General features: G+C 56.3%; 1 protein-coding gene across 1 annotated transcript; it reads right to left on the reverse strand.

Moving 5' to 3' along the window:
* Positions 1 to 634: 634 nt before the first annotated feature.
* LOC144724242 (solute carrier family 13 member 1-like) lies at positions 635 to 21978 on the reverse strand. Its single transcript, XM_078603213.1, has 14 exons — positions 21770 to 21978; positions 20860 to 21053; positions 19618 to 19883; positions 15026 to 15186; positions 13979 to 14045; positions 9976 to 10227; positions 9200 to 9319; positions 8437 to 8529; positions 4452 to 4556; positions 3971 to 4071; positions 3389 to 3525; positions 2790 to 2951; positions 1405 to 1542; positions 635 to 980 (listed from the first exon to the last, which is right to left on the reverse strand). The coding sequence occupies exons 2-14, from the start codon at positions 21022 to 21024 to the stop codon at positions 807 to 809; spliced, it is 1941 nt and encodes a 646-aa protein (XP_078459339.1). The 5' UTR covers positions 21025 to 21053; positions 21770 to 21978; the 3' UTR covers positions 635 to 806.
* Between the last annotated feature and the right edge of the window lie 971 nt (positions 21979 to 22949).

Genomic DNA, 22949 nt, shown 5'->3' on the forward strand with positions numbered 1-22949 from the left:
CAAAGAGTTGCTTCGTTATTCTCTGGGGTTGCTCAGTTGCCTGTAACTGTCCAGTCACCTGTAGATTCCCCATCATCTGAAGCTGCCTAGTCACCATCTGGAGTTGCCTAGGCCTTGAAAGCTGGCAAGTTGCCTAGAATTTCCCAATCATGTGGCATTGCTAATGATTTCCATGCGATTTTAAGTTGCCCTTCATCAGGATGTATTTGCACAACCTGGGGGAAAACAATCGCCCAGTTATCCAAAGCTGCTCAATCATCTGCAGTCTGTGATTGCCAGTTCGAGGCGTCATGGTTCGTGACCAGGGTTTAATTTTTCACGGACTATTGTCCAGATTGCTGGGAGACCCGGAATACGCGTGTGGCAAGCAGCCGCAGCCGTAGGGAGATGTCTACTCGATGTGGTGTGCTGGGTACTGAACTGTATTTGTTGTGCCACTGACTGGTTCGACATGAAGCCATAATAGTGTCCACCGAGAGAGTGGAAGAGGCTCAGTAAGGAAGTGTCCTCCTCCTGCTCCTCCTCCTCCACCTCTGCTTGTACGTACCTATGTTGAACTTATTTCGCACCGTACACAGCCAACCGTGTTAGACGGTGGTGCGGTAGAAGGACAACAAACTAAACAGCAAGCAGTTTAAAGAAGTGCGTGTTCAAGCTGGAGTAGGAGGGGGCTCAGTAAGAAAGTGTACTCCTCCTGCTACGACTCCTCCTCTTCTTGGGGGAAGAGGAGACCAAGTGTGCAGAGTGTCAACCCCTCCACCTCCTCCTCCAGCCCCCCCTCGACCCGCTTGGCTCTAGGCCGGGGCTCAGAGATGGAACAGCGAGGTCGGGATGATCGTGGTGAGCGACGGGGAGGGCTGCGTGCGGTTGGGTGCCCAATCGGGGTAGTTGAGGACGTCGAAAAGGGGAACACCCCACGTGTTCATGGCCATCGCCACGAGACCGACGCCAAGGAAGCTGAGCACCACGCCAGACTTGACCTGCGTGGACGAGAAGCACGTGGGCTCAGCGTGGTTGGGGGTGATGACGATGAGCAGGTGGTTCAGCACCATGTAACACTTGAGCTACGTAGAGATGCACATGGGATTGAGGTGATGGTGGTGATGTTGCATCGGATGATCATGATGATTTATGGTGGTGATGATAACCACGACTAGAGATCTCAGCACGACGCCACACTTCACCTAGGCGAAGGAAAAGCACTTGGGTATGGGATGATGACGATGATGTTAATGATGTAGAGGATGATAATGATGGCGGTGGTGCAGAGAATTAAAAAGATCCAGATGACGATGGCACACAGCACGATGATGATGAGTCATGTTGATGATCTACATCATAGTGATGATGATGATGATGGGAATGCCATAGCGACGGTGAGGATGCTCAGCTCCGCGCACCCACCATGTCCATGACCTTGATGCGTCCGTACGAGAAGACGATGGCGTTGGGAGGGGTGGCGACGGGCAGCACGAAGGCGAAGGTGGCGCACATGGTGGCGGGGAGCATCAGGTAAATGGGGTTCACGGAGATCGCCTCCGCCTGCGGTGAGAAACGAAGCCCGGGGTTCAACGGGAATCACCTCGTTATAGCGAACCGTGCTCGCACGACCCCCCCCCCCCCTCGTTATAGCGAACCGTGCTAGCACGACCCCCCCCCTCGTTATAGCGAACCGTGCTAGCACGACCCCCCCCTCGTTATAGCGAACCGTGCTAGCACGACCCCCCCCCCCTCGTTATAGCGAACCGTGCTAGCACGACCCCCCCCCCCTCGTTATAGCGAACCGTGCTAGCACGACCCCCCCCCCTCGTTATAGCGAACCGTGCTAGCACGACCCCCCCCCCTCGTTATAGCGAACCGTGCTAGCACGACCCCCCCCCCCCCTCGTTATAGCGAACCGTGCTAGCACGACCCCCCCCCCCTCGTTATAGCGAACCGTGCTAGCACGACCCCTCCTCGTTATAGCGAACCGTGCTAGCACGACCCCCCCCCCCTCGTTATAGCGAACCGTGCTAGCACGACCCCCCCCCCTCGTTATAGCGAACCGTGCTAGCACGACCCCCCCCTCGTTATAGCGAACCGTGCTAGCACGACCCCCCCCCCCCTCGTTATAGCGAACCGTGCTAGCACGACCCCCCCCCCCTCGTTATAGCGAACCGTGCTGGGAATAAGCCCCCTCATTTCCTTAATACGAGGTACGTACGTTGAACTTCTTTCGCACCGTACGTAGCCAACCGTGATAATTGGAGGTCATACCTCTACCTAACGGATACAGCGAATGTAAGTGATATGCGTTAAGTTATTTTGCGTCGAACTATCGGACCCACGTCTTCGCGGGAGACTCCTTGCCTCTGACACCTGCCAGTTTCACCAGCATTGATCCAAGCGAGCCTGGCCGTGCTGATGAGACAATGCATGTCGAAACCCGTCCGCAGTCTTGCTCGCACTGAATCAACGCTGCTGAATTGATGCACTCCCAGAAGGCCGCGCGGCCGATGGATCGCGTATTTAAAATCTACTTCTATATATTTTTTTACGCAGAGACACGGAGGTATAAAGCATTACGTATCATCTGCGCATCTACTTGGTCATTTAAATCTCTCCACAACAACGGCTGCTCGTGCTGATATTGCATTTAATAACGGAGGTGTGTACCTCCATTGAACTGTAGTGGTAGTGCCTTATGCCGATATGCCCCCTACTTCTCCGAGCCAGCTCCAGCGGCGTTGCGAGGATTCCCACGTGACCCCCCCCCCCCCCCCCACTGTGCCCCCCCTCCCCCGTCTCACCAGGGAGGAGAGGATGGGCAGGAAGAGCGTGACCGTGGCCAGGTTGCTGGCGCACTGCGTGAAGGCGCAGATCAACATGGAGCAGATGATGGAGATGGCCCAGCCGGGTAGCACCTTGAGCGGCTCCAGCTGGGCCGCCATCCACGTGGACAGCCCAGACACCTGCGGCACAGGGGGGGTCGTGCAGGGTGCCATGGCAGGGCGTCCCTTGTCTCGTGTCCCGTGCAGGGTGTCCCATACCCAGTGTCTCATACTCTTAGTTCTTTCGGTAAAGTCACGTAGGTAAAAAAATGAAATTAAAATTAATAAAAATGAAATAATAAAATCACGACGTTTCGGAGGCAACACAAGTCTCCCACCTGATGACGGAGACTTGTGTTGCTTCCGAAACGTCGTGATTTTATTATTTTATTTTTTATTAATTTTAATTTCATTTTTTTACCTACGTGACTTTACCGAAAGAACTAAGAGTGTGAATCCTTGCAGTCACGAAATATTTCAAATCTAGAACCCAGTGTCTCATTCCCTGGGCAGGGTGCTCCGTGTGCTGTGTCCGGTGCAGGGTGTCCCGCGCCCCGTGTCCCGTGCAGGGCACTTACCTCGGCCCCCTCTGCGAGGGCGAAGCCCCCCCCGATGAGGAAGCAGACCCCCCACGACATTCCGCGGTTGAACGTCTTCCAGTCCATGAGCGTGACGGGGTGAATCACGGGGGGCTTGTCGGGATCAATCGGGGGGCCTGCGGGGGGCGGCACGGGGGAGGTCAGAGGGTGGGGTGGGGGGGGGTACAAGGGGAAATCTGTCCCAGGCCTCACACAGAAGGGGGCCTCAGGGCGGGGCCAGCTCCATCGTGCTTCTGAGTGACGGGGCCCGCAGGTGGCATCCTGCCCCGGGCTTCCAAGAAGCTCTGGGTGGCCCTGGTGATTGTGTCGATGATGATGATGATGATGATCGTGATGATGATGATGATGATCGTGATGATTATTTCAGATATCGATGGTGCTATTACCGATGATGGTGGTGGTAATAGTGAGATAATGATGATAGAAAAAAATATAATGATGGTGCTACTTGTGATTGTAGATGACGATGCTGCTGATAATATCAGGTGACGGTGATGACGACAGTGTTCACGGTGCTGCTGCTTCTGCCGCTGTTGATGAGGCCACCGCCGCCGCTCTCACCGGGGAAGTAGTGCTGGATGCAGGAAGGGGTGTGGGACGGCCACACGAAGAGCAGGAAGCCCACGGTCACGGCCACCGTGGTGTCCGACACGAACGACTTGCTGCGGAGAGAGCGCGGGGCACACGGAGTGACGCCGGCCGCTCGGCGTGGGGTGCAGGCTACTGCTGGCTACTGCAGGGTGCTGCAGTGTGATAGCTACTGCAGGCTTCTGGGTATGACAGGGTATTACAGGATGCGGGGTGCTGGCTAATGCTGGCTACTGCAAGGTGCTGCAGAGTGCTGCAGTGTGATAGGTACTGCAGGCTTCTGGGTATGACAGGGTATTACAGGATGCTGCAAGTGTATTGGAGCATGATTAGGCATTGCAGGGCGCTGCATCCCAATGATGCGTTGTAGATGTTACTGGGCGCTCTGCATGATTGTGGGTGCTGCTGCTGCTGGGTGCTGCTGCTGCTGGGCGTGCGTGCGTGCGGGCCTCACTAGTGCCCGAAGATGGTGGCCCAGCCGGGCATGAATCCGGGGTCCTTGGTGAGCCACAGCAGAGCCATGAGCACGAAGACGAAGAGGACGCACGCCTCGGGGTAGCTGCGCCAGGGTTCGCGCCGGGGTGAGGGTGTGGGAGGCACAGGTCACGTGACGCGGCGAACCGACCCGGACGAGCTCGATAGGGGTGGGGGGGTTAGAAATGTATTAATCCATGTATTTTTTCATGAATCATTTCATGCATTTATTTATTGTGGTGGTGTTACCCAGGAGAGCCTCACTGAGTCTCGTGACTCTTGTTTTCACGAGGGTCCTGCCAAGTGATCGCAGTCGGGGAGCGCTGTCGCCACTGCTGTTGTTGCTGTGTGATTCCAATTGAGTGGCCACACAGTGGCGAGATGTTAACTACCTCGCCTGCTGTGCAGGAGGTCGTGATGCCGACACTGACGCCTGCTATGCAGGAGGTCGTGGGTTCCATGCCGACACTGACGCCTGCTGCTGTGAATTTGGAGTTTGCTTGTTCTCGCCGTGGTCGTGGGTTTTCCCTCCACATTTAGTGACACGTGTCAGCATGATAAGCAACTTTGTTGGGCTATCATTCGTGGCCAGGTCGCTTCTGAAAAAGAACGATATAACTGAGTGGGCCTTACCTGGTTTAATAGTTTAGAGTGATTATGCAGGTAATGTTCAACATTGGGATGTGGATTGACCAATACGTTGTGCGCGTGTTCTTAGTTACGGAGAGGAAACGGCAGAACCCGGAGGACACCCATACGGAACCGTAGTAGAACCTACACAGACTCCACACAGAGGCGCCTGGGAATCGAACCCGGCCAGCTGAAGCACGTGGCACGTGCCCCCCCCCCCCCCCACTGTGGGTGAGAGGCGTGGGGGAAGCTCGTGCTCAGCGGCGTGGCCGTGTGGACCACGGCACCCCCGGCGGCCCGAGTTCGATTCCCCGCTCGCGGCACACCAACACCGGAGACGATTTAGGTGAACTCGGCCTTGACCACGAGCACCTGGCGTAGCGTGTAAAGCATCGACGCTCGGGGAGACAGAGGGAGACAGGGAGACAGTGGGAGACAGAGCGGGACAGAGGGAGACAGAGGGAGACAGTGGGAGACAGTGGGAGACACAGGGAGACAGAGGGAGACACAGGGAGACAGAGGGAGACAGTGGGAGACAGTGGGAGACACAGGGAGACAGAGGGAGACACAAGGAGACAGAGGGAGACAGTGGGAGACAGTGGGAGACACAGGGAGACAGAGGGAGACAGTGGGAGACAGGGAGACAGTGGGAGACACAGGGAGACAGAGGGAGACAGAGGGAGACAGGGAGACAGTGGGAGACAGAGGGAGACAGAGGGAGACAGTGGGAGACAGTGGGAGACACAGGGAGACAGAGGGAGACACAGGGAGACAGAGGGAGACAGTGGGAGACAGTGGGAGACACAGGGAGACAGAGGGAGACAGTGGGAGACAGAGGGAGACAGTGGGAGACAGAGGGAGACACAGGGAGACAGAGGGAGACAGTGGGAGACAGAGGGAGACAGTGGGAGACAGTGGGAGACAGTGGGAGACAGTGGGAGACACAGGGAGACAGAGGGAGACACAGGGAGACAGAGGGAGACAGTGGGAGACAGTGGGAGACACAGGGAGACAGAGGGAGACAGTGGGAGACAGAGGGAGACAGTGGGAGACAGTGGGAGACACAGGGAGACAGAGGGAGACACAGGGAGACAGAGGGAGACAGTGGGAGACAGTGGGAGACACAGGGAGACAGAGGGAGACAGTGGGAGACAGAGGGAGACAGTGGGAGACAGAGGGAGACACAGGGAGACAGAGGGAGACAGAGGGAGACAGAGGGAGACAGTGGGAGACAGTGGGAGACAGAGGGAGACAGTGGGAGACAGAGGGAGACAGTGGGAGACAGAGGGAGACACAGGGAGACAGAGGGAGACAGAGGGAGACAGAGGGAGACAGTGGGAGACAGAGGGAGACAGAGGGAGACAGTGGGAGACACAGGGAGACAGAGGGAGACAGTGGGAGACAGAGGGAGACAGTGGGAGACAGAGGGAGACACAGGGAGACAGAGGGAGACAGTGGGAGACAGAGGGAGACAGTGGGAGACAGAGGGAGACACAGGGAGACAGAGGGAGACAGTGGGAGACAGAGGGAGACAGTGGGAGACAGTGGGAGACAGTGGGAGACACAGGGAGACAGAGGGAGACACAGGGAGACAGAGGGAGACAGTGGGAGACACAGGGAGACAGAGGGAGACAGTGGGAGACAGAGGGAGACAGTGGGAGACAGTGGGAGACACAGGGAGACAGAGGGAGACACAGGGAGACAGAGGGAGACAGTGGGAGACAGTGGGAGACACAGGGAGACAGAGGGAGACAGTGGGAGACAGAGGGAGACAGTGGGAGACAGAGGGAGACACAGGGAGACAGAGGGAGACAGAGGGAGACAGAGGGAGACAGTGGGAGACAGTGGGAGACAGAGGGAGACAGTGGGAGACAGAGGGAGACAGTGGGAGACAGAGGGAGACACAGGGAGACAGAGGGAGACAGAGGGAGACAGAGGGAGACAGTGGGAGACAGAGGGAGGCAGAGGGAGACAGTGGGAGACACAGGGAGACAGAGGGAGACAGTGGGAGACAGATGGAGACAGTGGGAGACAGAGGGAGACACAGGGAGACAGAGGGAGACAGTGGGAGACAGAGGGAGACAGTGGGAGACAGAGGGAGACACAGGGAGACAGAGGGAGACAGTGGGAGACAGAGGGAGACAGTGGGAGACACAGGGAGACAGAGGGAGACAGTGGGAGACAGAGGGAGACACAGGGAGACAGAGGGAGACAGAGGGAGACAGAGGGAGACAGTGGGAGACAGTGGGAGACAGAGGGAGACAGTGGGAGACAGAGGGAGACAGTGGGAGACAGAGGGAGACACAGGGAGACAGAGGGAGACAGAGGGAGACAGAGGGAGACAGTGGGAGACAGAGGGAGACAGAGGGAGACAGTGGGAGACACAGGGAGACAGAGGGAGACAGTGGGAGACAGATGGAGACAGTGGGAGACAGAGGGAGACACAGGGAGACAGAGGGAGACAGTGGGAGACAGAGGGAGACAGTGGGAGACAGAGGGAGACACAGGGAGACAGAGGGAGACAGTGGGAGACAGAGGGAGACAGTGGGAGACACAGGGAGACAGAGGGAGACAGTGGGAGACAGTGGGAGACACAGGGAGACAGAGGGAGACAGTGGGAGACAGAGGGAGACAGTGGGAGACAGAGGGAGACACAGGGAGACAGAGGGAGACAGAGGGAGACAGTGGGAGACAGTGGGAGACAGAGGGAGACAGTGGGAGACAGAGGGAGACAGTGGGAGACAGAGGGAGACACAGGGAGACAGTGGGAGACAGAGGGAGACAGAGGGAGACAGTGGGAGACACAGGGAGACAGAGGGAGACACAGGGAGACAGAGGGAGACAGTGGGAGACAGTGGGAGACACAGGGAGACAGAGGGAGACAGTGGGAGACAGAGGGAGACAGTGGGAGACAGAGGGAGACACAGGGAGACAGAGGGAGACAGAGGGAGACAGAGGGAGACAGTGGGAGACAGTGGGAGACAGAGGGAGACAGTGGGAGACAGAGGGAGACAGTGGGAGACAGAGGGAGACACAGGGAGACAGAGGGAGACAGAGGGAGACAGAGGGAGACAGTGGGAGACAGAGGGAGACCGAGGGAGACAGTGGGAGACACAGGGAGACAGAGGGAGACAGTGGGAGACAGATGGAGACAGTGGGAGACAGAGGGATACACAGGGAGACAGAGGGAGACAGTGGGAGACAGAGGGAGACAGTGGGAGACAGAGGGAGACACAGGGAGACAGAGGGAGACAGTGGGAGACAGAGGGAGACAGAGGGAGACAGGGAGGCGTGGTGCTGGCCACCCTCACGGGCGCACCGTGCCGGGACCTCACCTGGTGTTGCCAAGCTTCTTGTACTCGCGGCGGATGAGCTTCTCTGCCCTCTTCTCGTTCGACGTCCTCTTCTTCTTGCATGAAAACAGATCCCTGTGTGTGGGGGGGGGGGGCACGGAGATAGTGATGGATAATGATCGTCAATGATCGTCAATGATTGGTCGATGGAGTTTGTTGTCGCGGGTTAGAAGCATCCCCGCCGTTAACCACAGAATAACCCACGGAGGATCCTTGGTGAATTTACAGCATATAAATGAAAACGTTGCACATGCCGCCTGTCAGACGCACTCATCAACGACTCGAGTGCCGCTGGCAGCAGGAAGCGCAGCAGCAGCTCAACGCGTGGGCTCGCGCGCGCGGGGTTCGCGTGGTCGCGCTGGGAATCTCAAAATCAAGGAATTCATGTAAAACGGGCCGGGGAAAGGGAAGCGGGGGGTGGGGGGGGGGGGTGAAGCCGAGGCCGCGATGCGAGGCTCGTTCACTGAGGGCGAGGGGCGGCAAGGCGAGAGGAGCTCTCGCCGTGGCCACATCTCGCTCAGCAACAGCGGCGGCGGCGGCGTCCAGGAAGAGGTCGAGAGGGGCGGGTTGGGAGCTGCTCATGCGGCGTGACGAGGACTGCAGGAGGCCATGGACCGATTTGTCGCGGCGGAGGGGGGTGGTGAGTATTTTGAGAGCGAATGATGCCCAAATGACCCCGTCGATTTCGAATCATCGGCTTGCAGGTCGCGTAGGAAGGTTGAGGGTTGGGGAGGGGGCCACTCACTGGAAACCCACGAACATCCACGCGATCCAGAACCACGCGATGAAGACGAAGATGATGGCGCAGGGGAGCGCGAACGCCATCCACGACCCGAAGTTGATGCAGTTGCAGTCGGGGTATTTCCTGGAGGCGGGAGGGGGGGAGAGAGACGCGCGGCTCCGTGAGATTATTGCGACCGAGTGATCGGTTGGGGACTAAAACAAAACATGGGGAACATTTGGACCATGGATGGTGACGTTGCCACGGGGATATTGACCGCCCGTCGTGAGGCGGACGACGCGGAGTGTTTTGGTCGAGACCCCGCAGTATTAACCAGGGCGACCGCCGGGCTCGTACCGCCAACCTCTAACTCGCGCTACCATTCGGCCACACCACGTGTGTGTGCACGAGTGGCTGCGTGCGAGTGGGGGAGCGGTGGTGCAGTGGTTGGCACGCTGCGCTACAAATCTGACGGACCCGAGTTGGATTCCTCGCTCACGGTCAACACCAGCGATGGTTATCTGTACCGGTCCTGGGCCTCCCCTAGGTCGACTCAGCCTCAAATTCCAACGCAGTATCAGCCTCAAATGAGTCGACCTCGAGCCATGCGTAAAAACACCGCCACTTGTGAGTCAACGAGGGCCGCGCGCGCTACCGGCCACCCAGCCACCCCCTCGTGTGCCCCCCGGTGTCGACCTCCATTGTTGCTGCTCGCTAACAGCACTCGACCCCAACAGCGAGTTCAAGGCGAACCCGGGCGATCTTCGTCTGTGTGCTGTGTGTGTGCGCGCGCCACGCACTGCTCCATCTGCTCCACGAACACCAGGTTGGTGGAGGTCCCCGTGAGCGTGGCCACGCCGCCGATGTTGGCCGCGTACGCGATGCTCAGCGACAGGCCGCGGGCCATGAGGTCGTCCCTCCGACTCTCCTTGGAGGCGGCGTTCGTGTCCGCCTCGAGGTCTTTGTCCACCACGACGACGCCGCCGGCGGCGCCTCCGTCAGCGTCGTCGTCGTCGACGTCGCTGGTGGAGACTTCGTAGACGTTGAAGTCGCTGCGGGGGTTGCAGGGGACGGACCGGTTATTGATGGCACCCAGGAGAGCCTCACTCAGTCAAAACCACCACCATCACCACCGCCATCACCACCACCGCCATCACCACCGTCACCATCACCACCACCGCCATCACCACCACCGACGAAGATGAAGATCCCCTGTGTAGCCTGTAACAGACTGTAGGGACAAGTGGTGTTAGCGAGCACCTATGAAGGCTGGAACGGTACATAAGGGGGTGGGTGGCCAGCACCATGCCCGACCGCCTTTGTCTCCCCAGTGGCGATGTTTACACACCGAAACAGGTACTCATTTGAGGCTGAGTCAACCTAGGGGAGGCCCATTACCGGTTCAGATAATCGTCACTTGTGAGCGGCAATCGAACTCGGGTCGCCGGGTTCGTAGCGCAGCGCGCTGACCACTACACTACCGCTCCCCACCACCATCGACACCACCACCGACATCACTACCGACACCACCACCGACACCACCACCACCGACACCACCGCCATCACCACCGCCACCACCATTCGGAAAGTGCAGATGTAGTGAGCATCCTGGGCAGCAGAGGCCAGTGCAGCGAACTTCATTCTCAACTCCCCACCCCACCGTCACTAATCCACAATGGCCGGTGTGGTGAAGTATGGCCAAATAACCCTCGTCCAGCAGCGGATTTGACATCGGGCGTCGTGCGTGTAGTACGAGAGTGCGGAGACGGCATCTCGCTTATGTAACGGGGCGGGGGGGGGGGGTGGGCAGTTTGCGGTGCGAAGTCCGGCGAAGAGAGTTCCGAGTTGAGCCAGACAACCTCACGCACTCGGTCGGGGAGTCGTGGCAGATACGACCAGGGCGCTGCACTTGTTTGTTGGTTCGGCAGAATAGAATGCAGATAGGGTCTCAAGTGCACGATAATAATCGCGATAAACAACCTTCAGATAGAGCCATCTTGCACAAACATGTGCTGTGCTTTTCCGCGGATCGTAAAGGCGCAGATAGTCCTGAGTCGTCAACATCATCATCATAAACACGGCCATCACTGCCATCGTCAAGATCATCAACACCCATCACCACTAACACCATCACTACCACCACCACTACCAACCACTACGTTGAGCTAATTGGTGGGATAGGATGAGAAGCCACAAGTGTGTTTTTTTACTGGTCCCGGTTCTGTCATAAAAACGTGGAATTTCCACGACTATCTCAGGGCCGGCGATAGAGATGAGCACCAGCCTAGCCCTACCTCCGTGCGTGGAATCCCGTTCCACTGGATTTTATCGCTGAACTTTGATCGATCCGTTCGTACAGCCAAAGTTAGGAGCGCACCTTTAAACGGAGTCGTTAAGACACGCAGGCCAGATTCCAGTTTCATATCTCGTGTGAACTGATGTGTTCAGTAGAATCATTTAAATAAACCTACAATCAGGATGGTGGTGGTGATGGTGGTGGTGGTGATGATGATGGTGGTGATGGTGGTGATGGTGGTGATGATGGTGTGGTGATGATGGTGATGATGATGATGGTGGTGATGATGATGGTGGTGATGGTGGTGATGATGGTGATGATGGTAGTGATGGTGGTGATGATGGTGTTGATGATGGTGGTGATGATGGTGGTGATGGTGGTGATGATGGTGATGATGGTAGTGATGGTGGTGATGATGGTGTTGATGATGGTGGTGATGATGATGGTGGTGATGGTGGTGATGATGGTAGTGATGGTGATGATGATGGTGGTGATGGTGGTGATGATGGTGATGATGATGATGGTGGTGATGATGATGGTGGTGATGATGGTGGTGATGTTGGTGGTGGTGATGGTGGTGATGGTGATGATGGTGGTGATGATGATGGTGGTGGTGGTGGTGATGGTGGTGGTGGTGATGGTGATGATGGTGGTGATGGTGGTGGTGGTGGTGATGGTGGTGGTGATGATGGTGGTGATGGTGGTGATGGTGGTGGTGATGATGGTGGTGATGGTGGTGATGGTGGTGATGGTGGTGGTGATGATGGTGATGATGGTGGTGATGGTGGTGGTGATGATGGTGGTGATGGTGGTGATGGTGATGATGGTGGTGATGATGGTGATGATGATGATGATGATGGTGATGATGATGATGATGGTGTTGATGATGGTGTGATGATGATGGTGGTGATGGTGGTGATGATGGTGATGATGCTAGTGATGGTGGTGATGATGGTGTTGATGATGATGGTGGTGATGATGATGGTGGTGGTGATGGTGATGATGGTGATGATGATGGTGGTGATGGTGGTGGTGATGATGGTGGTGATGGTGGTGATGATGATGGTGTTGATGATGGTGATGATGATGATGATGGTGGTGATGATGATGGTGGTGATGATGGTGGTGATGGTGGTGGTGATGATGGTGGTGATGGTGGTGATGATGGTGGTGATGGTGGTGGTGATGATGGTGGTGATGGTGGTGATGATGATGGTGGTGATGATGGTGTTGATGATGATGGTGGTGATGATGATGGTGGTGGTGATGGTGATGGTGATGATGATGGTGGTGATGGTGGTGGTGATGATGGTGTTGATGATGGTGGTGATGATGATGATGATGATGGTGTTGATGATGGTGTGATGATGATGATGATGGTGTTGATGATGGTGTGATGATGATGGTGTTGATGATGGTGATGATGATGATGGTGTTGATGATGGTGATGATGATGATGATGATGGTGTTGATGATGGTGTGATGATGATGGTGATGATGATGATGGTGATGATGATGATGGTGATGATGATGATGGTGTTGATGATGATGATGATGGTGGTGATGGTGATGGTGGTGGTGATGATGGTGGTGATGATGATGATGGTGATGATGATGATGGTGGTGATGATGATGATGGTGGTGATGGTGATGATGATGATGGTGGTGATGGTGATGATGATGGTGGTGATGATGATGGTGGTGGTGATGGTGATGGTGGTGATGGTGATGATGATGATGATGGTGGTGGTGATGGTGATCCTGTCTCCCCCACTGCCTCTGTCCACCCAGCAGCGGCTTATTTGTGCCCACCACAAGCTGCGTATGGTGGGGTACAGTGTGGGTACCCCCACCTCTTCTAATACCTCTCACAGGTGTAGAAGAGTAGGCCAAATACCATCTAAAAGGGGCTGTCCAGAGCTCCTTTGAGTGGAGGCCTCTTCTGCGTGAGCAGGGAATTGCAGGACTGCGCCTTTATCTAATTCAACACCACCACTGCCATCATCTCTCATGCTGGTGATGAACAGACTGTTGGGGCAAGAGCAGTTAGCGAGCGGCACCGATGAAGGCCGGGACGGCACACGAGTGGGTGAGTGGCCGGCACCACGCCCGGCCGCCTTTGTCTCCCGAGTGGCGATGTTTACACACCGCACCAGGTACTCATTTGAGGCTGAGCTGACCTAGGGAAGGCCCAGGACTGGTTTATTTAATCATCGTAGAGGGGAATCGAACTCGGGCCGTCGAGTTCCATAAGACAGCGCGCGAACCTGCGCGCACCACCATCACCACAACTGCGAACACGTCATGCCGCCCGCTGCTGGATGAGCACCTCCCGGCACTGTGCGGCTCGTGGCGGGGGTGGCCACACTTCACCAAGCGGCCCTCGTCCATCCAGCCGCGGATTGACACGAGGGCTGCACGCGTTCCCTGCGCGAGCGTGGGCATTGCAGGGCGTGGGAAGCGAATGCCGAGGCAAGTGCAGGGCATCCGCGCTGAGATCTCCTCACCCCTGCGTAGCGACGTCTTCCTTTGCGGGCAAGGGCTCCGCGTCCTTCTTGTCGTCGCCGCTTGGTTCTGGAACAAATGACATCACGGACATCACCAAGACGGAAGCAACTTGGCTCACGACGACGATGATGACGACGATGATGACGATGATGATCAACCAAAACTGTTCTAAGTGAGTCTCGCACTTGGTAAAAAAATATATATATAACCCAAGCCCTGTCATTCCACACAGATGGAGTCCACTTTCCTGTGCGATGATCCACCACCCCCTCGCTGCTGCTTCCACGTCGCTGTATCACGTGCAGCAGCCACGTGCAGCAGCGTGGCCATAACCACCACCACCACTACGGGGCCGTGCCGGGATAGGTAATCGGCCTAACTATAACTATTACTACGACTGCGATTCTACTATTTATTTTATTTTACCAGGTAAGGCCCACTTTTTCAGACGTGACCCGGCCACAAATGATCGCTCAACGAAGTGGCTGATCATCATCACGTGGGCATTTATAGCAGGAGCCAAATACTGTACTCTAAACACGTGATGTTGACTAAATATGGAGGGGAAAACCGGAGGGACTCGGAGAAAAATCAGCTCGACCACGGGGAAAGAGAGAGAGAGACAGCACGCAAACCCCAAATATACAACAGGCGTCATCAGGGTCGGGACCGAACCCACCAAGCGATGTGGTTGTGCAATGTACCACCAACCCATGCAGCGGCGGCGTGTGGCTCGCCGCCGTACAAAGGCGGTCACCGCATCTTCTGCGGCCGTCTGGAACGCTCTTCCTTCTGATATGAGTAAGCCACTGGGAACTACGCGCGGTTAAATAATCGAGATTGAAAATAATTTCTATAAAACTGCTTTCCACGTTTTAGTTGTTTGTCCTTCCACCGCGCTTCCAAATAAGCACGCTTGGCTACGTACGGTGCGAAAGAAGTTCAACACGCACACGCACGCACACAAGTCGTGAAGATCTCGCCACCACCGCGGCACCCGCTGGTGCCAGCCCGCCCGAGGGTCGCCGCCGCCTCCTCCTCCTCACCGTGCGTGGCGCCGTCCCCGCACCCCTTGGCGACGCTCTCCTTGGCGCCCAAGAGCGTGGTGAGCACCGCCTCCACAATGGGAATCATCATCGCCGTGGTCGAGCTGTTGTTGATCCACATGGAGAGGAAAGCCGAGGTCCCCATGAACCCCAGCATCAGCCTGGGATCACACGCCGAGCGAGGGGGGTGGGGGGGGGTAGCCAGAGTTCATCAGCCACCTGCACGCCAAATGATTCCACCTCTCCGTCGCCTCCTAATCTCCGATAAGCACGGTTGGCTACGTCCGATGCGAAAGAAGTTCAACATACACACGGTGGACGGCCGCTCGGACGCGTTCCACTCCTTGGCTGCCACTCCGTTACTACTCTTGGCCACGGCTCACCGTCCCGTCTGGCCGCGACGTGGCCTGCCCACGGCCGCTCCCTGCTGGGCGTGGTTCGGGTGGCTTTGAAAAGCCAACGGGGTCATATCCACGTGGTGAGTGACCGGCACCCGGCCACCTTTGTCTCTCCCTCTTGCTGATGCTTTCGCGTTTTACGCACTGACTGATATCACTTCGCCACTCGTTGTTTGCCTCCGCGGCCGGACGAATGTCGCTGCACCACATCTGCCACCCCCACCCCCCCTGCGTCAATAAATGGCACCATTATATGATGATGATGATGTAGGTGAGTGTTCTTCATTAATGTTCAGAGGCGGGCCACTTTCGCCGATAAGCCATCGTCAGTGTGAGGGCCGCCACACATTTGAAAACATCGGGGGTTTTACAGCAGCACGGTGATGATGGTGGTGGGGGGTGTTCACGCGTTGTGTATTGTCTGGGGCCGCACGTTCAGGGGCCGCACTGGAGGCCACCAGGGGCCGCCAGTGGCCCGCGGGCCTTGCAATGACGAACACCGCCGCAGGTCGAAAGCGTCGGGGCGACTCCGGGCTGAGCGTCGCCGTCGCTGTGAGCGGTGCCGGTGCGAGACCCCGGGGCCAGGTTCAGTACCCTGGAGAGCGGCGGCCGCGCGGCTCGGCCGTGGTGGCCTCGGCGCCGCGAGTCACGGCGGGAGCGGAGAACAAACCCGGCATGGGGACGAGGGATCAGGTGCAGTGTCGAAGAGGTGGAGGAGGAAGAGGTGGTGGAGGAGGAGGAGGTGGAGGAGCAGGTAGAGGAAGAAGGGGAGGAGGTGGGGGAGGAGGATGTGGAAGAGGATGTGGAGGAGGTGGAGGAGTGGGTAGAGGAGGTGGAGAAGGGGGTAGAGAAGGAGGAGGAGGTGGAGGAAGAGGTGGAGAAGGTGGATGAGGAGGTGGAAGTGGAGGAGGAGGTGGAGGGGCGATCGTATTTGGCCGGTGGGTCACAGGAGCCCGTCACGTGCTCGGCCTACCCAGCGCGTGTTGTTTGTGCTTTTTGTCTTGGTGACATTTCTTTATTTGTTTATTCATTTCTAAGTTTGCTTGATAGTAAGCTTTTCTTTTGCTTAGTAGTAGCTGTATATAGGATTTGTTTTTCATATATAAATAATGTACTGCGTTAAGGGATGCAATTAGAATAAATGATGCTGTATAAACTTGTATTATTATTACTTACCACTGACCCTGACACTAACCAACCAGTCAATAATACGCGAGCCCTATCACTGATCCTAGCCAAACAACCTACTCGTACTAGCCTTACCATGCAACCCTAACTCTAGACAACCACATACCGTTGCTATCCATCCAATTTACCATAACCAACGATAGCCATCTCGTCAGCAGTACTAAGCATCCAACTGACCCGAACCCCAACTAAATCGCCAACCAGCCACTAGCCCAGCCAGCCACTAGCCCAGCCAGCCACTAGCCCAGCCAGCCACTAGCCCAGCCAGCCACTAGCCCAGCCAGCCACTAGCCCAGCCAGCCACTAGCCCAGCCAGCCACTAGCCCAGCCAGCCACTAGCCCAGCCAGCCACTAGCCCAGCCAGCCACTAGCCCAGCCAGCCACTAGCCCAGCCAGCCACTAGCCCAGCCAGCCACTAGCCCAGCCAGCCACTAGCCCAGCCAGCCACTAGCCCGACCGCTAACTCGTCACCAGTACTTGCCCTCTGACATACTTCACAAACTTGTATTGACCAGCGTGGTGAAGTATGGTCAAATAACGCCCCCCCCCTCCCACAACCCGCACGGCGCAGGGAGGCCCTTATCCATCAGTGGATTGGCAAAAGAGCCGAACGTCTCGTCTGTGAAACACAGGGCGATGCACTGCCAGCTGCTGAGACTGCTATCAGAGTGGCGTCGTCTCGACACTGATTGCATAAGCCTGAGAGAGAGGGAGGGAGGGAGAGGAGATGTTTGTACGAATTAAACATTCTGGAGGTTAAAACGATAACCGGGGGTCATTGATCGCTCACGCGGCGCTGACACTGCCCTCCCTGAGCCGCCAACCAGCGGCCGAGGTCACGCCTCGCCGCGCGCGTCAATGAATGAGAACGGAGAAATGCACGCGGCAGGGGCGCCGTGCGCGCGTGATTGATTGATACGTCACGTGATTGATTGATACGTCACGCGATTGATACGTCACGTGCCGGGTGAAGCAGCCAGCAGCAGCCAGAGTCCATCTGTCTACCGCTCCCCCAGACCCCCCCCCCCTCCCCAGTGCGAGCTGTGGGGTAGCCACCTCCACTCGCCCTCCACTCCCTCCCCTTTCTACCTCCTCTTCTGCATCCCCTCCTCCTCTCTCCATAATTTCCCTCCTTCCCTCGTCTCCCTACAAGCTCCTCTCAATGACCTCCCTCCCTCCTCTCTCGCTTTGTCAGTGCCCCCCCCCCCATAGTCTCATGTGCACTGGCACATTGCCTCACTCGTCTATTTATTTGTCCGTCTCGTTTGTGTTGCCCCTTTCGCTTGATTCATGGTCAAGATTTTTTTTTTACAGAGCCGACCTCTTCTACGCTCGGACGTCCTCATCATCTCAGCACATTTGAAAGGGCACCCTCAGTGGCAGCTGTCCATGCGCGGCACGCGGCCAGCCCCTGGCCAAGCGCTCCGTCTGATCCACGCCCCTGGCCATTACGACGAAGTTCCACCCGAATAATCTTATGAACTCGAGTCAAGGACGCAGGGGCGCACGATAGCTGCAATCAGAATGACGGTGCCGATTGAAGAGTTGATTTGTTTCTTTAGTAGCACCTTGGACTCTCACGTGAACGCCTCTGCAGCCGAGCTGCGTGTCTCAACCTTCCAAGATGCGCGTGACACCCTCAGCGTGACCTTGGCATTGTCGGGAGAGAGAGCAGGTTGGGCTGTAGCTCTCTTTATCTCTCTTTCTCTCTGCCACTCCGGAAAGAATACAGGCCGTGGGCTAAAGAAACTTCAAAGACTACAAAACAACCTGGCACGCGTCGTCATTGCCCACACTCATCCCCGTCTCGACTCACTAGCCTGTCTCCGCGCTCTCAACTGGCTACCCATCGCCAGTAGGGTCACATACAAGATCGCCTGCCTCTACCACGATGCGATCATATCCACCTGCCCGCCGTACCTTTCTTCATTATTGACAACTTGCAGCGCAGCACACGGCAAATGCCTGCGCAGCGCGACTCACGACCTCCTCTTGATACCAAGATGCAGGTTGGTCACGGCTATGCGCCGCTTCTCGGTGGCAGCCCCAAAAGTCCGGAACGATATCCCTCTGCACATTCGCAGCATAACCTCAATTGCCTCCTTCAAGAGAGACTTAAAACTCACCTCTATAATCATGCTTTCGAGCGACTCTGAGCTCGGCTCCGCGCCTCCGAGTTGCGGCCATTACGTCCGCAAATTTGCGCGCGTTATAAATTGAACTATTATTCTTATTAAAATAACTGATCATTTTATTAAAATGGAGTTATGCTTGTATTATTGGTATTATTTAAAACTCATAATGATAATTGGTTTGTATATGTTAGAAATGGGGCCTCAATGTTTAGATGTCAATGATATCTGGTAACTCGCCCGTCAGTATTCGTTTAAGAAACCTGACTACCGTTCAGACCCAGAATGTCGAAACCGGGCCACAGTTTGCGTGCTTGCTTGCTTGAATGCTGCTAGATAACATTGATCTGAATAGCCGATAGGTTGTGGATTCCAGCAGGTTGTTGTTGTTGTTGTTGATATTTACACGTGGGGACGCAGAGTGGAGTCGCCCTTGAAACATAACTTCTTAGCTGAATGGGCTCTACTCGGGAAATGCACTTCTGGTTCTGATTCTGATATGTTAGACACTGCGCGTCTCTCGCCAGATGATTGGGCCACTCTGTGCCTCAATCACCAGATGATTGAGCCACTCTGTGATTCAATCGCTAGATTATTGAGCCACTCTGTGATTCAATCACCAGATGATTGGGCCACTGTCATTCAATCACCAGATGATTGGGCCACTCTGTCATTCAATTACCAGATGATTGGGCCACTCTGTCATTCAATCACCAGATGATTGAGCCACTCTGTGATTCAATCGCCAGATGATTGGGCCACTCTGTCATTCAATCACCAGATGATTGGGCCACTCTGTCATTCAATCACCAGATGATTGAGCCACTCTGTGATTCAATCGCCAGATGACTGGGCCACTCTGTGCGTCTCTCACCAGATGGGCCTGAGTCCCACGAGCATGATCATGCGGAGAGCGATGCGACGGTGGAGGTTCCAGTACTCGATCGCGGCCGCGATGAACATGACGCCCAGGTAGAGGAAGGTGGCGTCCTTGAAGTACTGCATGGCCACGTCGCCGGACTTGGCGACCCCGAGCAGCGGGAAGAGGAAGAGCGGCACGAAGCCCGTGACGGGCAGAGGGAGCGCCTCGGTGATCCAGAAGACGGCGGTGATGATGAGCACATAGCCGCAGTGCGCCTCCTACACAACACCATGGAATGTAAATAACATCACCATCATCATGTATACAACTAAAAATAATATTAATCATCGTCATCATCCCCACCATCATCAAATATAAATGGCATCATCGTCGTGAAGATATAAGCCACACTCCGTCTCGATCCTGCACGCGAGCACATTTCGTTTGCGCCATCTCCGCGGTCAATGCGCGTCAATTATTCGCCCATTGTTCTTTGGCCGTGAGCGGGAATCGAACTCGGAATCGTCGGTGTTGTAGCGCAGTGCCCTACCCACCGCGCCACCGCTCCACCGCGCCACCGCTCCTCACGCACACGAGCACACGAGCACAAGACAGATCACTGCAGAGTCTTAACAGACTTTTGACGCAAGTGATGTTAGCGAGCGCCTTTGAAACCCGGCTCGGTACACGAGGGGGTGGGCGGCCAACAACCACGTCCGACCGCCTTTGTCTTCCCAGTGATGTTTACACACCGCTCCAGATACTCATTTGAGGCTGAGTCGACCTAGGGGAGGCCCACCCATGGTGGGTTCAAATAATCCTCATTGGTGTTGGCCATGAGCGGGAATCGAACTTGTTGTCGCGGAGTTCATCGTGCAGCAGGGCTAACCACTACACTACCGCTCACCACACACCAAAGACAAAGATCCCCCGTATAGCATGGGCAGACTGTTGGGGCAAGTGCTGTTAGCGAACACCAAATGAAGTCCGGGACGGCACACGAAGGGGTGGGTGGCCAACACCACGCACACACACACATCTCCACACCACTTCTTGCCACACGTATGCATGTACAGCACGTTGAACTTCTTTCGCACCGTACGTAGCTAATCGTAGGCGCGCGGTGGGGGGGGAAGGACAACAAACTAAAGCACAAAAAGGAGTTTTAAAGAAAAGAGTTCATCGGAGGTGCGAGGATGATGGATGGGGGTGGCGGAGGCGTCGAGGGGATGAGCACGAGGGACCGACTCTCACCGAGTAGGGCAGCGCGATGGGGAGCGGCAGCGCCAGCAAGGGCACCAGCACAACGATGAGCAGCTTCTTGTAGGCCTTGAGGAACTCCACCGCAGTCTTCATATAATAATAACGGGGTTTCCCAGCCTCCATCTTCCCGTGCGAGTCTGCGTCTCTTTGCTCCATACTTCCTCCTCCTGCTGATGTTCCTCCTCCTGTCAACAGATCACCTCGTCAGTGGTGTGCGTGCGTGCGCGTGTGTGCGTGCGTGTGTGTGTGTGCGTGCGCGTGTGTGTGTGCGTGTGTGTGTGTGGGTCGCGGCCGTGCCAGGCGAAGTGGCTCCTACTGGAGCAAGGGGTTGGCTGGTGTTGAGAAAGTTCCTTGGGAGAATGGGAACCGAGTCGTGACGGAGGTGTCCGCACTCACGAGCAGCAGGAGATGTGTGTGCGTGTGTGCAGATGGGTGGACAGGTGAGTGTGTGTGGATGAGTGGACAGGTAAGTGTACTGTGGTGTGTTTGTGTGTACATGGGGAAGAATAGTTTGTGTGCAGCTGAGCGTGCAGATGAATGGACAGACGCGTACATGTGCACACAGGTTTAGGTGTAGGTTTGCGGGCATGCGAGTGTGCAGGTGTGTGTGGGCGCTTGCGTCGATGTGTGTGAAAATCGGTGGGCAGGTGTGTTTATACGTGTGCACAGGCATGTACAGAGGTGAGTGTGAAGGTACGCAGACAGGGATATACACAGGCGCACGTGCACAGGTGTAAGCGCCCATGCGTGCACAGGTGTGTGTGTGTAAGTGCGTAACGGTGTGTGTTCACAGATGCGTGCGTTGGTTTGTGTATTCGGGTGAACAACCACGTGCACGCGTGTGTGAGCGTACACCTGTGTGTGCACGTGTGTGTGTGCCGGCGCGTGCAGGTGTGCTTACACGTGTTCGGACAGGGCACGTGTGGAGGCGCGGGCACGTGCGCGTGAACTCCCCCGTCTCCTCGGGGTCGCGGAGGCTTTATGTCGAGGTTCGACTCTTGGTTCCGCCCCCCATGGACTCGATGTCTCACCCGGGGGGTGTCACGGGGGGTGTCAAGGGGGGGGGGGGGCGCTGTCGCGGCCCAGTTTAACCATTAACGATGAACAACTCCGCGCGGTTTGGACTGCGCCTTGCTGAGTACTCGAGGGGAGCCGCGTGGTGAGTGGTCACCACGCCACCCAGTGCGAGGTGGAGCTGTGCGGTAGCCAGATTCACTCCCCCTCCCTCCCTCCCCAGCCCTTCTCCAGCATCTCCCTCCCCCCCACCTCCATCCCTGCCACCCGGCCTCATCTCCCGACACGCTGCTCAGCCATCTCCTCCTCTCCTTCGTTCCATCATCTCCCTCCCGACCTCTACATCATCTCTCTCCTTCATCCTCCGGAGCATCTCATTCCTTTCCGCCCTCCCTCCCTCGTTTCATTCAATCCCCCCCCCCCCCCCCATAGCTCGTGTCAACTCATTCCTCCCTCGCAACTTTCCTCCATCATCTCCTTCCACCCCCCCCTCCTCCTCCTCTTCTACACCATCGCCCATCCTCTCCTCGCAGTGATCTCTGTATTCATCGACATGGATCTGTAGCAATCATGGATCTGTAGTAATCATGGATCTGTAGTAATCATGGATCTGTAGCAATCATGGATCTGTAGTAATCATGGATCTGTAGTAATCATGGATCTGTAGTAATCATGCTCCTCTCTCCTTTGTGACCCCCACCCCACCACCTCCTCCTCCTCCTCTCCCTCATCTCCCATCCCTTCCCCCACCCCACCCCCTCCCGCACATCGGAGTTGTTTGTGAGTTTGTTTCTAGGCAGATCACGTCACTCTCTCTCTCTCTCTTGCCTCATCTTCTTCCCGCACTCTCTCCCTGCCTCTCTCTCCCTGCCTCTCTCTCCCTGCCTCTCTCTCCCTGCCTCTCTCTCCCTGCCTCTCTCTCCCTGCCTCTCTCTCCCTGCCTCTCTCTCTCCCTGCCTCTCTCTCTCTTCGTCTCTCTCTGTGTTTGAGGCGCCGGCACCGCCCCACCAAATGTCCAAGCCACCGGGCGCCCCTCTGCTCGCTTCGTTCCCAGCAGCCTCGGCGAC

This window comes from Lampetra planeri, chromosome 20, assembly GCF_965212315.1.
Source record: "Lampetra planeri chromosome 20, kcLamPlan1.2.h2, whole genome shotgun sequence".
Taxonomy (NCBI): Eukaryota; Metazoa; Chordata; class Hyperoartia; order Petromyzontiformes; family Petromyzontidae; genus Lampetra; species Lampetra planeri.

Bases quoted from the DNA above. Each gene is read 5' to 3' on its own strand.
- LOC144724242 (XM_078603213.1), bottom strand. From the start codon at position 21,024: ATGGAGCAAAGAGACGCAGACTCGCACGGGAAGATGGAGGCTGGGAAA. The intron at 8,530-9,199 runs GTGAGTGGCCCC...CCCCACACACAG, and splicing joins TGGATGTTCGTGGGTTTCCA to GGATCTGTTTTCATGCAAGA. The intron at 4,072-4,451 runs GTGAGGCCCGCA...CTCTCTCCGCAG, and splicing joins GCCACCATCTTCGGGCACTA to CAAGTCGTTCGTGTCGGACA.